Source organism: Coturnix japonica, chromosome 5 (genome assembly GCF_054131305.1).
Source record: "Coturnix japonica strain WE chromosome 5, WE-NBRP24, whole genome shotgun sequence".
Lineage (NCBI taxonomy): Eukaryota > Metazoa > Chordata > Aves > Galliformes > Phasianidae > Coturnix > Coturnix japonica.
Window position 1 is genome coordinate 9963448 of NC_140667.1, and position 19059 is coordinate 9982506.

The 19059-nt window shown below is 41.9% G+C and overlaps 2 protein-coding genes across 10 annotated transcripts in view; one reads left to right on the forward strand and one right to left on the reverse strand.

Annotated features, from left to right (window-relative positions):
* AP2A2 (adaptor related protein complex 2 subunit alpha 2) overlaps positions 1-13514 on the reverse strand; it is a 40841-nt gene extending 27327 nt beyond the window's left edge. For all 7 annotated transcript variants that reach the window (XR_014946350.1, XR_014946349.1, XR_014946351.1 and 4 more), the window contains exons 1-2: positions 13334-13514; positions 2059-2127 (exon numbers count right to left, since the gene is read on the reverse strand). Coding sequence is in view for 4 of the 7 variants with exons in the window: in XM_015863749.3 (XP_015719235.2) it covers positions 2059-2127; positions 13334-13400 (136 nt within the window). In the remaining 3 variants the exon portion in view is untranslated. The remainder of the gene's footprint in view (positions 1-2058; positions 2128-13333) is intronic.
* Positions 13515-17931: 4417 nt separating this feature from the next.
* The window catches only part of CHID1 (chitinase domain containing 1), a 262547-nt gene continuing 261419 nt past the window's right edge, over positions 17932-19059 (forward strand). For 2 of the 3 annotated variants that reach the window (XM_085548316.1, XM_015863751.3), the window contains exon 1: positions 17932-17959. The gene's annotated coding sequence lies outside the window, so the exon portion shown is untranslated. Of the gene's footprint in view, positions 18126-19059 lie in introns of all 3 variants that reach the window. The other variant, XM_085548315.1, reaches the window with a different exon arrangement.

The following is a 19059-nucleotide window of genomic DNA, read 5'->3' on the forward strand; positions in this document are numbered from 1 at the left end:
CCCAAATTTTGACATTTTTGTCTTGTTTTCAGAGAATGTCAGGTTACTGTCTTCCATTTGATGACACCTTTAGTCCACAAAGTATCGTATGCATGAAGATCATTTAATGGGGAGGCTAAGTCAAATTTCATCCAAGTTACTCCCTTGAATGCATACTGATAATTACTCAGAAATATTACACTGTGCTTAAGGAACATTACAAATAATGCATGCTGACTGAACTTATTACACTGGCAATACCTCGACTCTTTGATCATCACCTGACTCATGGTTCTACATAGCTGGAAGTTTCTATGATCATTTCTCCCCTGCCCCACAATTGACTACAGAGCAGAACATATGATAAGAGCTTTTCAAGTCAGGTACAAGGTTAGGGAGTTGGGCTAGCAAGCAGAAAGCAGAAACCATATGTAGGTATGAAGAGTGTTGTCCAAATGTTCCTTGAACTCTGTCAGCTTCAGGCTACGATCACAGCCCTGGGTAGCCTGTTCCCTGTCCAACCACCCAGTCAGTAAAGAACCTTTTCCTGACACCCAACCTGACCCTCCCCTGATGCAGCTCCAGGCCAACTCATCCAATTTAGCTGTCTCCATCATAGGATAACTAAGGTACTTTAGTGACTTTCCTAGGGAAAACAGAAAAAAGGGAAGTTTACATTTAGTCATCTCCCTATGCCATCAAATTATTTCTCACTTCCTTCTCACAGCAAAGCTCCCATCTGGTACTGATGGCGGTCTGATTTTTGGCATAAATACGAGGTTTTGCTCAGTTCTACAGCTCAGTTTTCCATTACCCAATCCAAGAATAAAACTTGTGTCCACTCTCCAGTGATTCCAGCAGTCATTCATTCACCCTGAGCAGCAAGCACATTTGGTTTTGTTAGTTCCAACTGTATGATCAACAAGGATGACCTTATTACCCAGTCAAAGTAAGCATAATTGTAGCATTTTAACCAAGCGGTTTAATCTCCAAGCAAGATCTATACTAGACACAGTTAGCGTGGTGTGCAGATAAAGTGGCTCTATTTAGCTATAAACAGTTCAAGAAGTTAGTGTACGTGTTTAATAAATCAATCAAAGAAATTTACTGTTATTTTATCCTTCCACTAAGTTCACTTTGCCACACACCCTTAAGAGAAGCACCACTTAAAAGACTATCAGCAGATCCCTATGTAGCTCTGAAAAGTAATTTCAGACTTTGCTAATGCAATAACTATTCAAAATAGAAATGTTAAACTAGGTCAGAATAGACTAGGAAGGTAAAAAGGTTTAATCCAAAACCAGCAAGTTCTGAAGCCATACATATGACTTCACAGCGGCAACGCCTTATCTAGGTGCACACAGCCCTATATCTCTTCAAACAGAATGTTTACCACAGCCATTTCTGCTGAATTTTCATTCAGAAGAATTTCAACTGTCCCTCAGAATCTTTAAGATTTGAAGCCACGTACAAACTTAACCATTCAAATACAGTTACAGCGTTGGTTAAGAAGCAAACTGCCATCTCTCAGGACAGGATGAGGATAGAACTAATTATTGCATACAACTTGGTTTCATATGAATAACCTTTGATGCTGTTATTTATGGGAGTGGTCAATATGGCCTCATCAACTACACATTTTTATCTTAACTTTTCTGGAAGAGAGTTTAATACATTACTTTCCTAAGCAGATGGGGGTGGGAGGGATGCTTAAATATGTTCTGCTTCACTGAAAAAAAAAAAAATTACACCCACCCATGTTTTTTTTTTTTCAAACTAACTCCCAGCCTTGTGCAAGAAAACAGGCTGAGCAGTCACATGGCTGGGTGGCAAAGCATTAGAAAGTCTGTGAACAAGTAGCTCATTTTCTTCTGTTATGGCTGAGTCACACGACAGTCAGGAAGTTCTGTACTTAAGAGAACACTTTCAGCAGTTATTTTAACAGCCCACTCCAGAATTTTGCTTATGTCTGCAGTTGACACAAAAAAAGATCTGAACGTATAAAAGAAGAAAAAACAACAAAAAAACTTGCATAAAAATGCAACAAACAGTATAGTTCAGAATGGTCAGTTTACTTACCTTTAAATTTTGACCGGATATTTGCCAGTTCTTTATTTATTCTCTTTATCTCTGCTTCTTTGCTTTTGCCTGAAATCAAAAGAACAGACATCAGGATACAGAGTTTCAAACAGATGTGCTGATCTCAAATTTCTTTCCGCCCCATCACTTTGCATAAACATACAAACATTTGGAGGAATCCCTACTTTCCCTCCCAGAGCAGCATTAATCCAATTTAGACAGACAAGAAATAAGCTGCACTTTCAATTTTAACAGTGCAATCTTATTCAAGTAATACTTGCACTGTCCATATCAAAGGTGTTTCTAATTTGTTAGAATTTTGGTTTTTGGTGATTGAGATTCTACAACAATCTGAGTCAGTTATCTCCTGTATGAGTGAGCATGGCAGAATAAATCATCCATCTCAGGCATAGGATTCTATTGGCTGAAGTTTGGTAGAAGGAAATGAGTCTCATTCTAGGAATGCAGAACTGCCCATCTAGTTGAGTTGCAAATCCAGAGCTATATGCAATCAAGACTTTTCAGCAGTTCCCAAAACATCTCAAGTTGCAGCAGGAAAAGGCAGCTTCCTTTACTATCTGTCACAGGTATTCAGCCACAAGGCCATGAATAAAAGTCCCCTGTCTCTGTACAGAAGTGATCCAACCTTATCTGTGGTGGAGATCAGATGCCCCAGTTTCACACATCCCTTTCCCCCACACCACTCTGGTCAGTGTAGGGAAGGTATGTGACAAGGTTTGAAGAGCAGGACCATGGTATCTCCAATCTAATTCCTTTCTTCCACCTAAGCATAACTCATGGCATTTAAGCACTGTACTACATTTGCATGCCCAGGCCACCTGTGCTACCCAGTAACTGCTTCTCACTCCTTCACCGTTCCAAAGATGATGTGGCAGTGGGTCAGATGAACACGGATCAAGTAAGTGACTCAGGTCAGGTTAATAATAGCAAAGAGGGAATCCCAGACCAAATATAAATTATTCCAGTTTGTTAGTTCTTGATTTAGACAATAAATAAATAAATAAATAAGAAAGAAGTAATAAACAATTGCAACAAAAAAGCCCACAACCACTGAAATCCCACACTTCTAAACAAAAAACAATTTTTGCATTTTGCATAGTATGCAGAAAACTATTTTATACTAACATGCTGCAATAACAGCCATAAGAGTACAGATATGCAGACAGACCAGTGCACCATACAAACAAACGAGTTAGGCCTAAACTCAAAGCAACTATGTCAGTTTGCTTTGTCATTTTAACAAAAATGCTTACGGATGGGCTTAAAATGAACATTTTCACTCTCTGATATTGTTTTATAGACTCAAGTCACTGAGGCATCACAACTAAAAGAAAACCATCTTCCCCCACACCCAACCCTGAAAAACTACTTACTTGTACATACTCGTCCATCTATTGTTATTAACATGGTAAAGCTTTTCAGAACTCAAGGATTCACAATACCTGTTCTGCATCATAAACCATATTCGTTATCTAAATGCATCTTGTTTTTCAGATAAAGCTGGAGATATGCCCTGATTTTCATTTGGCCTAGAAACTCAAATTCATTTCTGCACTGACAAGGCTAGAGATCACAGTTCCCTTCCTTCACTTCCCTCACTCCTTGGAATGCATCTGTCTAGATCACAAAGTTTAACCTGTTTTCACCAACATTTCTGCAGCACACAAACTTGTCTTCAAATTCAACTTGGCCAACCTGTAAGCAGGTTTCAAAGCAGCAGCACTATTCTCTCTATAAATAGGTAACAACTGATCTATAAATAGGTAACAACCTAAAGCCTGAAGTGTCTTCTGTCACAAATTTTTTGAGGTCTTAATTGGAGATTATTTGTCCCGTTCACGTGCAGGAGAAATGCTGGTGTTCACACCAAGCATTGGTGGCAGCTTTAGGAATTCAATACTAGACAGAAGTTGGTCTTTTGAAATATATGTCGAACGGATGCAAGTGTTAATGTAAATTTTAAAAGTTTAAAACTTTCCAAGTTTCTTACACTATCTTCCATCAGTATTCTATTTCAGACCTGAAAAGACTTGCCGCCTTATTTCCAGCAATTCATTTGCCCCGGTGTAAAAAAAAAAGAGGATAAAGTTTTAATTTCTAGAGCTACTGATTTATTTTCTCCTCTGCCAAATGAAAGGGGCATATCATTTATAGTGTTACCAGTGAGGCTGGACAATGTGTACATCATCTAGATAAACAGGTCAGAGAACACTACTTCAGTCTGGAACATCACTAGCCTGAGTAGGATACTTAAGTTTGGAAGCTACATTCTTGCTCTGGATCTTTAGGCTGTGTCTGCAAGCAAGGTGCATCAAAATATTTACTGTCAGATACAGAGCTGTTTCTCTAAGCTCAGCAAGCGTGGCAACAATCACTGAAGTTTGAAATGGAGGTGGATGGAAGAACCATGACAAATAGGTACGTCCCATTCAGCTTTTCTTAAACTAAAGTGAAATTGAAGTTCTTTCTTTCTGAAGCACCAAGAGTTCTCTATCCATTCATATTCATGCATTACTGGTTACTGCTATAAATTGAGTTCTTTACATCCTAAGAAAGTAACAGAGCATTAGAGGAAGCTAGGCTAAAATACTTCAGGAATCTGTGAAGTCAGCATCCTTGGATAGAAATGGATTGCAGCCTCAGCAAAAGAATGAACACAGTCCTACCCCCTGAACACACAGCTGGAACAGTGCGCTGCCTGGAAGAGCCACCATAAACAGCAAATTCAGTTTGCATTTTTAGTTTCTCTGAAAGTCATCAATCTGCACAGTACATGAACACGAAACCAGCCTGTTTTTAGTAATTCCTGCAGGCTGTTCTATTTTGAATGCACTACATAATCTCATCGAGAGCTTAACAAAACATGGCTACCATAGCAACCAGCTGGTGATAAAAACTCAGCTCCACGTATTGGAAACCGAAGTTGGATGATTAAGTCCTAAACTGTCTCCTTATTACACAGATTTCATCCACGATGCATCTGGAAATAATAAAGAAATTACTTAACATCCTTGGAGTTTCATTTAGCTGGCTGTTGCAGGCTTGTCTAGAATGAGCCATTATGAAGCATGGCAAGAAGACACAGAGCTGCTTTTTCTTTTAAAGCTACCACTTTAACAGCTATCCCGAAGTCACCTGCAGGGCTATTAACATCAACAATGCTGCTAGATAAACAAGATCAAAAGATACGCTTTTGTCCCTCAAAATTCCGTTTGCATTGTTCAAGTTCAAGTAAAATGGCTTAAATTTTGAAGCCAATGAATGAATTTCACTATTGTCCATTCCCAAGGCGAGGCAAAGATCTCTCAGCACCAGCACGTAGTCAAAACTAAGCTGAAATGTCTTTAAAAACGTAAAATTTCCTGAAGCCTCCAACAGTTACATCACACAGTAACCTTATCCAAACTCAGCTTACTGTTCACATGAACAGATTACAAAACACAATAAAATCTCATGGTGGAAAAGATGTTTTTTTCTTTGTTACATGTAGGAGGAAAAGAAAAAATAATAGAAGACTAAGCATCAGTTTTAGATAGATCTTCCTTCCCACTATAAAAAGAAGCCAGATCTTCCTTCCTACTGCTAAAGAAAATATGTTTAACCAGCAAGTTTTCCTCATTACTCAGCTACAGTAACACTCACTGAAGAATTTCTACATATTTGATTTTGTGATCGCTAGAAACACATAATAAGCATCCTCGAGGATGGTCCAAAATGAAGATAAACCCACTGCTGATGACAGCTGAAAGAGAACTATTCTGTAGAACTACAGGCTTACACTTTGTTTCAATGGCAGTCCTTCCATCTGTCTCATTCCCAGGCTGTCAAGCAGTTTCAAGAAATTATCAGAGCTGTATTCCAATATGACATGTTGTAGCCAAGCCGTTCAATTCAAAGGGACTTCATAAAGGTTGCATAACTTACATACTGATGGGCAGGACAGGTAGGACACAAGATTATGTCCAGGCCATATCCTTCTCATTTTCATTCTTCCTGACTTTTTCCAGCTTAGTATGCCTGTGGTTAAATATTCATAGCAACTGATTAAAAGAGGCGACAAAATCAGTACGTTTTGGCCAGCTGCTTTGTGGAAGACACATACTTACAGCCACGTAAGTCAGTCTTCTTCAAGATCAGTACCTAAGTAGATGTCTAGCCACAATATGGTCCAAGGCACTCTGCAAGCAGTTACTTCCCATCTGGCAGACCACCATGCTTCAGACTCCACTGTACTGCATACTGCTTTCATTAGGCAAGGTAAATTTAGTCCATGTTCTACTCTTATCTTTAATTACTATCTTGTTTGACAAAGATAGACTGCTGAACATCAAAAGTTCATCCAGCTCTTTGGGGAATAGGTTACTACCTTTAACCTCTTGGTAATCCAGGTAATAGTCAAAGCTTCAGTATGGCATGAGTAATGTCAATGTGTCTAAGCTTGAGATTTTGCATTAAAATCTACAGAATGAAAAAAATCAGAAAATTTACAGAAAAGGGATAGCTGTGTCCATTCACCTGAGTGCTCCAGACAATCTATATACTAATTGGGCAGGACTGCAAGACTAAGCAAGTACTTCAAGGCTGGAATTAAAGGGCTACTTGTGGCTCATTTAAATGGTGATCTGCTCCAGCAGGATTAACTTGTTACTGCACTAACTTTAAAATGCCTAAGACAAGTCTGATGCACAAAATACATCCCTCACAATTCGACAGGAACTGTAACAAGCTCTTAACTTTCAGATAAACAAACACAGAGAGTTTAGTATATTTCCGACCAAGTCCACACGTTTATTTCCCAAAGGAGCAGAGAAACGCTTGTTCTGTACAAGTCTACACAAACACAGAACAGAGTAGATTTCTTCAGGCAAGATTTTATGAAAAGACAGGTGTATCGACAACATTTACAGCAAAAGATTTACCTCAAAAAAGTTGAAATATTTCCAGAACTCACCTGACTCTGAGTTGTTTATGGCCAGCAGCCAGCATAATTAAGTTCACCCACTAATTCATTTATTTTGAATTAGTGCACAGGTTAGAACTGTTACACTGTGTTACCTTGTAGCCTTAATTGCCCTCCGGCCATCTGACTATCCAGTGATTATAGATGTGCCATTATTAGTGTGAAGAGCTATAAAGCATGCTGGGTAGGAGACTATTAGCATAAGAAAGAGCCTGCCAGCATTCTGTCCCGCTTCTTAAAGACAAGAAGTAATGCTAGTTTCTATTTGTGGCATTACCATTTGTCCAGCAGCACGTGTCTCTGTGCACATTAAATTATCGAACAGGATCTGAAGACACAACAAGTGTCGTGTTCTGTCTGGGAAAGCAGTACTACAAATGCCACCAAGGCTAAAAGCAGCAGCTTCTCCCACTCCAAACTCCAGCGACCTGGAAGATCTGTTCAGGAAGAACATGAGATTTCTCACCCAAATCAGCTTCTCCATTTTGAAGTTCTTTCAGAGTTGTCAGCTATGGAGTTAGAAACTTGTCATTGATTTGTAAACTTCAAAACTTATTTGTTATTTTAGGTTTTCACTAGCCTCTCCATTCCGAACACTTAAGCTGACTGGTGAGTTAGTTCGTAAGGACTCCACAGCCCAACCATAGCTTCTTTCCAGCAAAATATGTTAATGTAGTTCCACCATCCGTTCAGGTCAAGACAGCAAGCTTGGTTTATTTAGTGTCCAAGTTGTAAGTCCAATCTGCTTTACCATAAGTGACAATGCCACCAGAAGAGAGCAGAAGACATGACCAAGCAGAGAGCAAGTTCACTACATTCATCGTCCAAGCACACTTCAGACAGCTTAAAGCAATCAGATTATCCACTTGCCTTTTCTATTGCTAAAAATGGTTACCAGCATGATGTTAAGACTGCATAGCATTCTAAAACTCTGCTCAGTTAGAGGACAGAGAAAGATACTGGCTAAAAGAGGGGGATCAAAATCAAAACCAATGTTAGCACCTCTACAGCAAAAATCATGCAGATACACAAAAGAAAAATCACATAACACTAATGAGCACAAATATTCTTGCAGTTGTGAAAGAGCTTCTACAGTACTTGCTTATACATTATAGGACATTATTACCTCTATTATATACAGAATATTACATTGTTACTTTTACCTGCCAGCAGGACAGTCATGTTACAGCTCTACAACACAGATTAGCCATTTCCCATGCAGATAATTATTTACAATTGTGAAGTAAACACCAACTCCATCCTCCACCTCTCTGTAATCTCTGATAAAGCTGGTTATTTAGCACAGCAGATGAGAGGGCTGAAAGGAGGTAGGTTACACTGCTGAGCAGTGGAGTGGTCTGTTTGCTGAACACCTGGCTTTAGGTGAGCTAGCCTGTCTGAATTCCTCCATTGGGCTAAACTAGCAGAAGTTTTTTGACAGAGCTGCAAAACACAGGTCCACTGGACTATACCTGAAGTCGGATGCAGGTTGTGCTGCTTACAGACCAAACCCACCATGCATCTAATCTAAAGACACTACTGAAAAATACTGTACCTTTGCAAGATGTTAGTATGGCTTCAGTTCTTTTACTAAAATTGACTGAGGCTGCAGGACAAGAAGCTTTTTGCTCAATTATTTAGTGATAAAATCCTGCTATGAAGAAAAAGGTGAATAGATGCTGTCCTTCCACATGATACATTCTATCAGAGGAAAAAGCGTATATCTCTTCTCCTTTCCTTCTCTCCAGAAAAACAAGTCTGCAGTGGCACAGGGACTGATGAAAACCATTGTGCTTTGGGACATCCTGATGTGTTTAGATATATATTGCAACAAAGAGATCAGCGTCACTGAGCACATTTAAAACACGGTAGTGCACGTTTCTAATATGTTGCACTTTAAGAGGACTAATATGCACATAAGTTACTTTTTCCTCCAACGCTGGTTTGTCACTATAACAACACTTCTCATGAAACAGCAGGAAGTCACAGGCTTTACCGTAATCCAGTAATCTATTAACTCCTTGTCCTTGGAAGGAAAGGGAAGGGGTACAAGAGAGCAAACAGCGGCTTCCAAATCCCATTACAATTCAGATGCTCTAGTTGCTGCAGTTCAGTATGAGTTTAATCATCTTAAGTGTTCAACATGGATGCTTTTTTTCTTTTTTCTTTTTTTTTTTTTGTCTAAACAGGCATCACACGTTCAGAAAACCAGTCTGTAGTAGGGTCAAGCATTAAGGCTTTCACCCAGCATTCCCCCATATGAAGTGAAAACTTCCTGGACGCTTGTATCTTAGTGACATTATGACAACTGCAACATCCATTTGGCAGTTCAGTTGGCAAGAAGACACTGACTCCTATCAAAAGAAAGCTTCAAGCTAAGATGATATGCAAAAACAGAAGTACAATAGAAGGGTGTTATGGAAAGCAGCTCTTCCTCCTCCTTTGCCTGATCAGTACTTAAAAAAACATTTTCTTGAACAGTATTTTTACATAGTAGACTTACACTCCCCTTCAGCAGAATAAGGCAGTATTTGCACTGAGGGATTACACTGTGGACTCTTTCCCACCTTAGTACACATTCAAATAACAGGAGAACAGTGTGAGGCTTATACAAAGTCACCCAGTTTAACCATCACAGCTAAATAGGACTATTCCAGCAACCTTAGCAAAACAAGCCTATATGCGCTCATTTAGTGATGCAAACAATGCAGTATTCTCTGCAGTAGTCTTAAACTTCCTCTTACTGGTCCTGATGAGCAGCCATTATCCAAAGGATTTTAAATTCAGCAGATACCGGTGACTCTAATGGAGAAGTTGGATGTTACATGAATGACCTCAGCTCTCATCTACTAATTATCATCTTTACCAACTTTTTTCTCCCTCTTACCATCCAGTAAGAATTAGAATTAATGAAATAACTCTATGTGAGGAGATAGAACTTCAATCCACCTGCTAGTTTTTATCTAAGGAAAAAAATAAATACAGCCCAAAGGAAAAGGAACAGTATCCATAACACACAGAGATCCTATATGGGCTTTAGCTCATAAGGTACTTCATCAGGGCAGCAGCGATGAGAGCTTCACCAAATTGGAACTTTAAAGTCTGGATGGCACTTCACTGAACCACAATTCAGAGCTCGAGCTCCACTACCATCACAATCTATTTTACAGTACAGCCATGACTTGCTACTTTCTCAGCAAACCACATTAAATAAGAGCTAACTACCTGCACTATCTTAACTAAGTGCTTTAGTTGAGCACTCAGTTTTCTTGTCTACTGTAAGCAGACTTTAAAAAAAAAAAATCACATATAAAGTCATTCTTATATTCAAAGAACATCTGTCATACAAGCTTTTAACACAGAGATCAAGAAGTTTATCAGATAAGCAGATAACTCAGGAGCCAGAAACATGCTTAGTTGACATGGGACCCACAACTTTTAATTGTTAAATAGAGACAGGCAACATCAGCTGTTACTCACTTGCATTCAGCTATTAGTTGTAAGAACCAAAAACTGCTGTCAAAGATCATTTTTGAAGCACTGCAATGGACTTGTAAAAATGGATAGACAAGACAGGCATTACTCCCAGATCAGTAATTTAATATATTTGTAACAGAATGATACATTGTTTAGAGCCACAGACACTGTAGGTACAAATGCCCAAGAAATAAAAGTTGCTGCATGACGAAGCATTTCTAAAAAGAAAAGCTCTAAATTTATGTAAGCGTCTCTTGAAAGTTTTATGTTGTTACCTTGGAAACATGCTCTGCATCCACCTAAGCACAGTTCACATATATCTACATTTTCAATATTCAGCAACAACTATGATGCAAATTCTTTATCTGTGTAAAGTCTTTCAGAAAGAGTCTCACATTATAATCTGAAGGGGCTGCAGACAAATTCAAACTTCAGTCATATATGGCAGAATTACAGAAGAGATAAATGAGTCAAAGCCAAAAGTAAGATGAAAATTGAGACTGCCAGCAGGTATTTTTCACATCAGTACAAGTGTCAGCTGCACTTGGTGTCCAGCTTCCATCCAGAACAGGAACATTTTCTTATTTCGCATGTCAAAAGATCCTGTTTAACTGAATAGTGGTTTCTTTTTGTTCTCGACAAATATCTGCTCTGAAAAGGGAAAGGTGGAACTCAAACCAGTACCAGTGCTTGTAAAGCACAACGTTTCTAGAGAGTGCTCTTAAGTATATTTGGGAATCTTAGATACAACAGCCCATTGTTAACCAGCAACACTTAAATCTCTCTAAACAGTAAAGATTCAGATGCCATTGAATAGCTACCACAGATCACCTACTGGTGGGAAATACCAGCTCTTTCACAACTATTTAGATTTAGAAGATGCATTACCTTCATTATGAAGATGAGAAAGATACAGAGGTAATTACAACCTACAAATTGCAGCCTCAACAGAGACAAAACAATCCAGAACCATCTTCGTAGGTTTGAACGATAAAGGGTTAACACCTTATTTGTTTCACAAATTAGTTACATCTTTGCTACTCTTGCAGACACTGCTAGCATGAATGGTTTGTTACTCAAATCGAACAGAGATGGTTGTTCCATCCATTCCTGCGCTGCTTACAAAATGGAAAGTCTGTGAGGAAATCAGCAGCTAATTTGTTCTATCCTTCTACCTCCAATCTTCTTATTCCACATCCTTTAACATAGGCTAGGTACCCCCAGAGCTTGACTATTTTCTTGTTTTCAGAGAAATCCAATAGAAGGGAATATAAGAGAGGAGAAACGTGTTAAGCAATAGCAAGACGTAAGAGATATTTGAAGAACAGAAACCATAGTGCTTCTAGCCAAAGAGATGAAAGAAGTCATCCCAAAACAACAGTTACAAGAATGACAGGCATAAATTGGATGACAAGGTGAAACTGTTACAAATGTAGCAGGCATAACATAGTAGTATACTTGCAGATCTCCAGGAAACATCTGGGTCAACCAGAAAAAGCTCAAGAGCACAGAAGTTGTCTTGAACTGATGAACATGTTCTGTACATGCAGAAGGCGGCTTACAAGAGGTATCCAAGGATTTGCAACTCAGTTCAGAAAACCTCTGCTGTTAAGAAGATCCAGGACCTTAAATTTACATGCAACGGTTCCTGTTTACATGACTGTAAGTCCAAATCACCTGAATTTAGTTGAATAAAACTGCACATCTAAGAGGTGTCATGTCATTGGTTGAATCTGCTCTGCAGCCTTTTCTGTTACTCCTGGAATAATTCCAAAGCCATCAACACAAAGCCCTCTGAAGCAGGAGCCTTCTCCAAGCCAGTTTGGTTATCCCAATACAAGCCCAGAGCACCATAACTTGCACTCTGAACAGCCTCCAAATCCACTTCCATACTTCAGAGTGGAGACCTTGGTGCCGATCCTTTTAGAATAGCCGCCTAGAGACACACCGGTGGACAAAACATATAGCCATTTCATCACACCAACCACAGCGACCTTAGCCCTTCCCCAGGCAATTCTTGCCACATTGCACACTTAGATCTCTAACTCAGATTAATATTAACCTACTCTCACCTGCCATTCCCACGGCAGGGGAGGGTGCCAAGTACCCCCTAGCCTCCACAACCCCCTCCAAGCAGCAGCCTCCTCCCCCTCCTCTCCCTATAGAGTGCCCTATACAAGGACGTCGCATCCCCATCCCTTAGGGGGCACCTACCGGCAGCCCTCTTTATCCGTTTGTTTTTTTTTTACTGAGCAAATCCCAAGAGCTGTCTTCCGTCAAACCAGAATTTTAAAGGCGGCTTAAGCCAAGCGTAAACACAGCCAGCCAAGGCCCAGCAGAGGCCTGCTGCTTTCCTACGGTGCCTCTGAGCATCGCCAGCCGCCGGCAGGTCAGGGAGACCCGCGATGCTCCCCGCGGCACGGCACAAGCCCACCCACCCACCCACCCCGGCCTCACTCCAACGATGGGCATCGACCTCCTCTCTCTGTCTCCCCCAACAAATGGGACCGCGGGGGAGAAGGAAGCACCGACCCGACGATATACACACGCAAATAACCCCCACTCCCGCATGGAAAGCCTTCTGTCTCATCACCCCCCCCCCCGCATCTCCCGCCGCCCCCTGGGGCGCGTCGCCATTTCGTGAGTAGAGCACCGAGAGCGGCTCGCTGCGACGGAGGGGGAAGGGAAAAGCACCGGGGAGGTGACACGGGAGTCGGATGAGGGACGAACGCCCCGACCCGAAGCACAACAGCCCTCAACGACCGCCGGCCCGGCCCCGTTCAGCCCAGGCCCCGCCGCGCCTCAGCCGCCACTCACAGTTCCGGATATCGGAGATGAAGACGGCCAGGCCTCGCATCCCATCGCCCTTCGACACCGCCGGCATCGTGGCGCGCGATCAGGGCCGCCCAGCGACACGCCGAACCACCGCAACTACCACCGCCGCCGCCGCCCGCTCACCCCGCGGGGCTCTTCAGGCCGCTGCAGCCGCCGCCTCTGCAGCGCGCATGCTCCGGGGTGGCTCCCGCGCTCCCGCGGGCGGCAGCGGGCGTGGCTGTGGCGCCCCCTGCCGAGCGGAGGCAGCGCCGCAGCGGCCCTGCCCTCTCCCGCAGCCCCTCGGCCGTTCCCGCAGAGGCCCGGTCATCCGCCCGCCCTCCCGCAGCCGTGCTGCTGAGCCTTAATATCCCTCCACGGCCATCAGGACAAATAGGCCCCGACTGTAGGCCCTAAGCCCTGCCACAGAATCACAGAATGACCCGGGTTGGAAGGGACCTCAAGGATCATGTAGTTCCAAACCCCCTGCCTGGCAGGGCCACCAAACACACACATTTACTAGATCAGGTTGCCCAGGGCCCCGTCCATCCTGGCCTTGAACACCTCCAAGGACGGGGCACCCACAACCTCCCTGGGCAGCCTGTTCCAGGGCCTAACCACTCTCCTAGTGAAGAACTTCCCCTTAACACCCAACCTAAATATTCTCTCTTTTAACCTAAAACCATTTCCCCATGTCCTGCTCTTGTCAGCCCTTTTGAAGAGTTTACTCCCCTCCTGGGAGTAAGTTCCCTTCAAGTATTGAAAGGCTGCAATGAGGTCAATACAGTTGACCTGAATTATGTGTGGCTCTTCACTACTCTTCTGGCTACCAGGGCATGCAGGTGCGCAAGACATGTTTCTTCTGAAGATCACAACCAAGCAGAGCAACACAGTCCCACACCAGAGAATTTGGACTGCATGGAGCATTTAATCTCATCAGCTGGAAATAGATTCAAAGAGCATCAAAACTGACCTAGTATGCCTAAACAACAGTGTGTTGAGAGGTTCAGCATACTTAATGCATTATAAAGACCTCTATAAGCATTAAGGAATACTAGAGATCGCTCATTTAATGTTTTCTTGCATCCTTCAAGCTGATAATTTTCATCTACACCTTCATCTTTTCCTTTTCTTTCCCTTTTGCTTTTATTTATTTATTTTTGCCCGAATTGAGACCAGTAATTAGATTTTAGCTGCAGACTGTCTTCTAGAAAGGCATACAACCCTGATCTGATACCACCAGTTTCAGTGTTTCCCTGGGTAGTTTGTTCCTGTTCTGTTCTTAAAGCTTGCATCTTAAACTTGTAAAGCTTCAGTGCCTCCAAATAATGATACACTTTAACCTCATGTAGCAAGACCCACATAATATTTTCTGGTAATGGCTGTATATATGGCATAGGTCATCTCTCAATGGTCTTTTCTGTGTGTTTTCAGGATACATTTTTACACCAGTGCTTTGTTATTGTGTATCCATTCCAAAGAGAAGATTGCAATATCTGGTAGTCATCGCTGTATCCATTTTCTTGTGCACAACCAGTCTTGATACAGATTCCCTGCATATGGAGGCTTACATGAAAAGAATTGACTTAATTCATAGCTTTATAATCAGACTGTGATGCATAACAACAATCTTCAAACCACAAGACTTCAAAAATAGAAATCTTTCTCAAACAAACACACAAACATACTTGTGTTTGAGTTAGCCAAAATAAAATGTTGAACTAATAATATCTACTCTTAAAAAGCAGAGTGACACCTAAAGGCCGAGTGCATCAGTCCTGTGTGGCTGCATTCCTGTCACTGCAGCTGCAAGTTGTGCAGGCATGCTTAAAACTACCTTTAAAGAGGGAGCAGTGTCAGTTGTGACTGTGCTTGAAAAGCAAATACACAAATAGAGAACTCCTTTGGGGCTTTTCAGTAGTCAATCATTTCAATTCTAACTTACTCAGTGCACACTATACATTATGTAGTCATTTTACATTCACCTCCTTTTACTGACTTTTGAGTATCTACCATGCATTTTGCCATCCATAAATTGCTTTAATCTTCTTCAGAATTCCAACACAATTTGGTATAAAGACTTCGAAAAATTAGTCTGATCTTTATAAAACTAATATTAGTAAGTTGGCGGTTTTCAGCTGGTGTCTGTTTGTGGGAAGTACAGCTTCCACTGCATTTCTTCTCTGCCTTAAAGCTGAGTGCTAATTTACAGACAGAGTTTAACTCTTGTTCTGGAGCTTTAAGTGCTTTGCAGTTTCAATTCCTATTTGGTTTCTACAGCCAAAACATGATTGAATTTTGAGTGTGATTACATATAATTATGAGGAATTTCAACACCAGAAATCATCCAACAGCCAGCAGGATTTACTGTCCATGCTGTGTTTAGTACTGCCACAGCTATTCTGCCACCTACAGCTACTCTTCAGCCCTATGTGAGTGTCTGCCAAAATCACACTCCAGAATAATTTGGACAGCACTGTGTTTAGGATATGAAGTCACACACTGTGGTATAGAGCTGTGTTGCCAGCTCTTTGTACCTCTGTAATGAATTTCTACACAGAAGAAGGAAATTCTTATTTTCCCTTTGTTATTTTTGACAGGTTTGTCCCTCACTTCATCAGTTACTGCTTTCTTCTCCCCCTCATGGTCATTCTAACCATACTGGAAGGAAAAACAGCTAGAGAGAAAACAGAATTTGTGGCTCCTACTCAAGTGTACTCGATCTTGTTAATCTACCTGACATCTCAAGTTCATTATCTATGGATGAAGAGTGTAGGTTTATCAGTAATGCCTTCTGCCATGTCAGAATATCAGATACTTTGCTTTTAAGATTAAGAAGCACAAAGCTCGGATAACACCACTATCATGAAATCTATCTCAATTTTCAGGTATGGATTTGCCTAAATCTCTTCTATACAGTGGGCAACTCAATGACTGAAAGAGTTATGCACTCTACTATGTTTATACAGAAGTGTAAAACAGAATAGTTACACTCAAAGAGCTTGGACAAGTTAAAATAAGGGTTAATAAAGAGTCTCCAGGTAAGTTGACCTTGCCCTCTGCATGCTGGCACAGTGCTGACAACCACCTGGGTGACTTCCTGCATTGCAATAAATTCTATGTTACTTCTTCCAGCTCATAGGAAGTCTTTTTCCCAATCTGTTTGTCTTAGTCATCTTTCTCTTAAGCCGCAGGCTACCGAATGAAGGTATGGGTTTAATTTCTTGCTGAGAAACCATTTTTGTTTCCAAACCTTTTTTCACTGAGTATGCAGTTACTCCCCAGGTAAAGGAGCATGTTTCTGTTCTCCTCCAGGTGTCCGACGGTGCTCTGTTAAAGGAACAGTAGTGTACAGAAAAACACAGAAATTAAATAAAGATCCCCTTATCATTTGGATTTACTTAGCAGCTTAATCAGCCTTTCAGTGGGACTCCCCAGTACCTGGCAGTGTACCCTTATATGTATGAGTTAAGAAGACCCATGATTCCCTTACAGGCAGCTGCAGGTTCCCTCAGGGGCAGCATGCACAGTGCCAGCTACCTGCCACAAACCTTTGGTTCAGTCCCATTAAGGGTATGAGAGAGTCAACAGCGTAGCATATTAGGAATGCAATACAGGAAAAGAAAGATTTCATTACAGAGTAGCTGGAAACAAACCTAATTTTTCATACCCCTGCCTTATCTCTGTCTTTCCTGCTATTGAGAAACATATCCTGGAAACATTTACCGCTTAGGAGAGATGAACAGCATTTTACAAAACAATAGAAAATTCAGTACCCAAGTACACAAGTGAACATTGATTTCCCTTCTGAAGTCCTCCCTTATCTGTATGATTCAGGGCACAGGGGAAGGGCGCACAGACTCAGAGCTACATCTGGTTCACTGACTTGAGTTCAGAGGAAAAACACTTCTGCTTTTCAATTCAGTGCTGAATAATGTTTATGAAGATCTTAAGTTACACAAGAGTGAAAGAAAGTGAAGGGAAGATGATTAAATCTTTCAGTTCTGCTTCTGGAAAGCGGCACCAAGTTCTAACTGGAAAATAAGAAGGTTTAGAAAGGCTTTTGCTGGGAAGGGTGTGCCTAAACGTGCTAAGGTTTCCAGAATGACTTTTTATCATGCCTTAACATTTGGTACTTATTCTCTATAAACAGCCCGTGAAATAATAGGGCTACATCGAAATTCCCACTGCAGTGAAAATATTAGCAGCACAGTCATGCTGCACGTGCAAACACAGGGTACAAGGTCAAAGCAGAAAGTAGAAGGCTCAATTTAAAACACAAGCTGTTATTTGAAGGCCTGTTAGCACCCATCCGCGGTTTGACACCTCCTTTTCCAACACCAGAGACTCGCTGACTCTCTCTGCACACAAAAACCCTCTCATACCTCACCTATACCATCGCTTTTATCTGCAGCCCAGCAAGAGCCTAACTAACGCTTGTTTCCTTCAGGTGCAGATGAGCAAGCGGGCAACCTCCACCCGGCAGAGCGATGAGGGGACACAGATTGACCAGCTAAAGACCCAGCGACTGCCATGATGGCGCAACCAGCTCTCAGCCGCCGCAGCCTCAGCGCCTCCCATCAGGCGCAGGGGCGGCACCGCCCGCCTCCACTTCCGAAACGACGGCGGGCGGTAGGTGGTGGCCGCGGGCCGGCGCTGCTTGGAGGCGGCAGCGGCGCTGTCGGGGGAGGGGAGGAGGCGGGCGGTGGTGCGGTGTCATGTCCGTGTAGGGTATATCCCGTAGCTTGGATGCGGTGATATGGATGGCAGAAGCACGCTGGAGGGGGGCTGGCCCGGGGTAGGTAGGCCGCGGGGCACTCTCGGACTGAGCCCGCACGTTTGTGCTGGGCTGCACGTGGGGCTCTGACGCAAAAGAGAAAGCTTTGGTATCGCCGGAGTACAGGAACCAACTCAATCTAGTCAAAAAAAAAAAAACAAAAAAAACCCAAACATCTCAAACCTTAAACCTCAGTTTTCCTTGTATGTTGCAATACAACAGATAAGAAAAAAAAATTAGTTAGTATGAGGATAATAAATTGTGGAAGGGAGGCTTACTAAAGGAAAGACTTGATGGGCATCTAGTTTTGAAAAGCTCAATAAATCCGTGCGTTTAGTTTTCATATAGAGCACTTAAAGCTTGATTTATTCATCTTTTTGGGTACTAAAATGATGCTTTATACTTAATTTTTGCTGATGCTGTTTGTATGGCAAAAGAAAGTGGTGATGGTGCCTTCAAATGGGATACAGGTATTATGGAACAAAAGCAGGTAATAAAGAAGGAAAATTGTCTCACCCCTTCCAGTAATCAGTAACAGCTTGAGAGGAGTGCAGTCTCTATCCAAAGATGCTGCTCATTCAGTTGCCAGCCCTTAAATGAGAGTAAGGAGGGGTGGATCCTGGCTGGCCCTTTTGGTCGCTCAGGTGCACTGATTGCACCTGAGCTCCCTGGGTTAAGCCACATCATCTAATCTGCTGCTCAACCATTGGTTCAGGCTGTGACCTGGGAATTCCACCACGCTGCTGAAGATGAAGTTAATAAAGTTTCTACTAAGAGTCAATATTAGAATGTCACTATCAGAAAACGCTGCTACAGGCTCTGCACTTTCTATAGATCCAGAAATGGATGTTGGCTTACAGTAATTGCCAGATAGGTATGATCAAGGAAATGAACACATTTCAATTTCTAATCGGAGTTCAGTGGTGGTTTTTTAAACACCCGTGCTTCAGCTGTT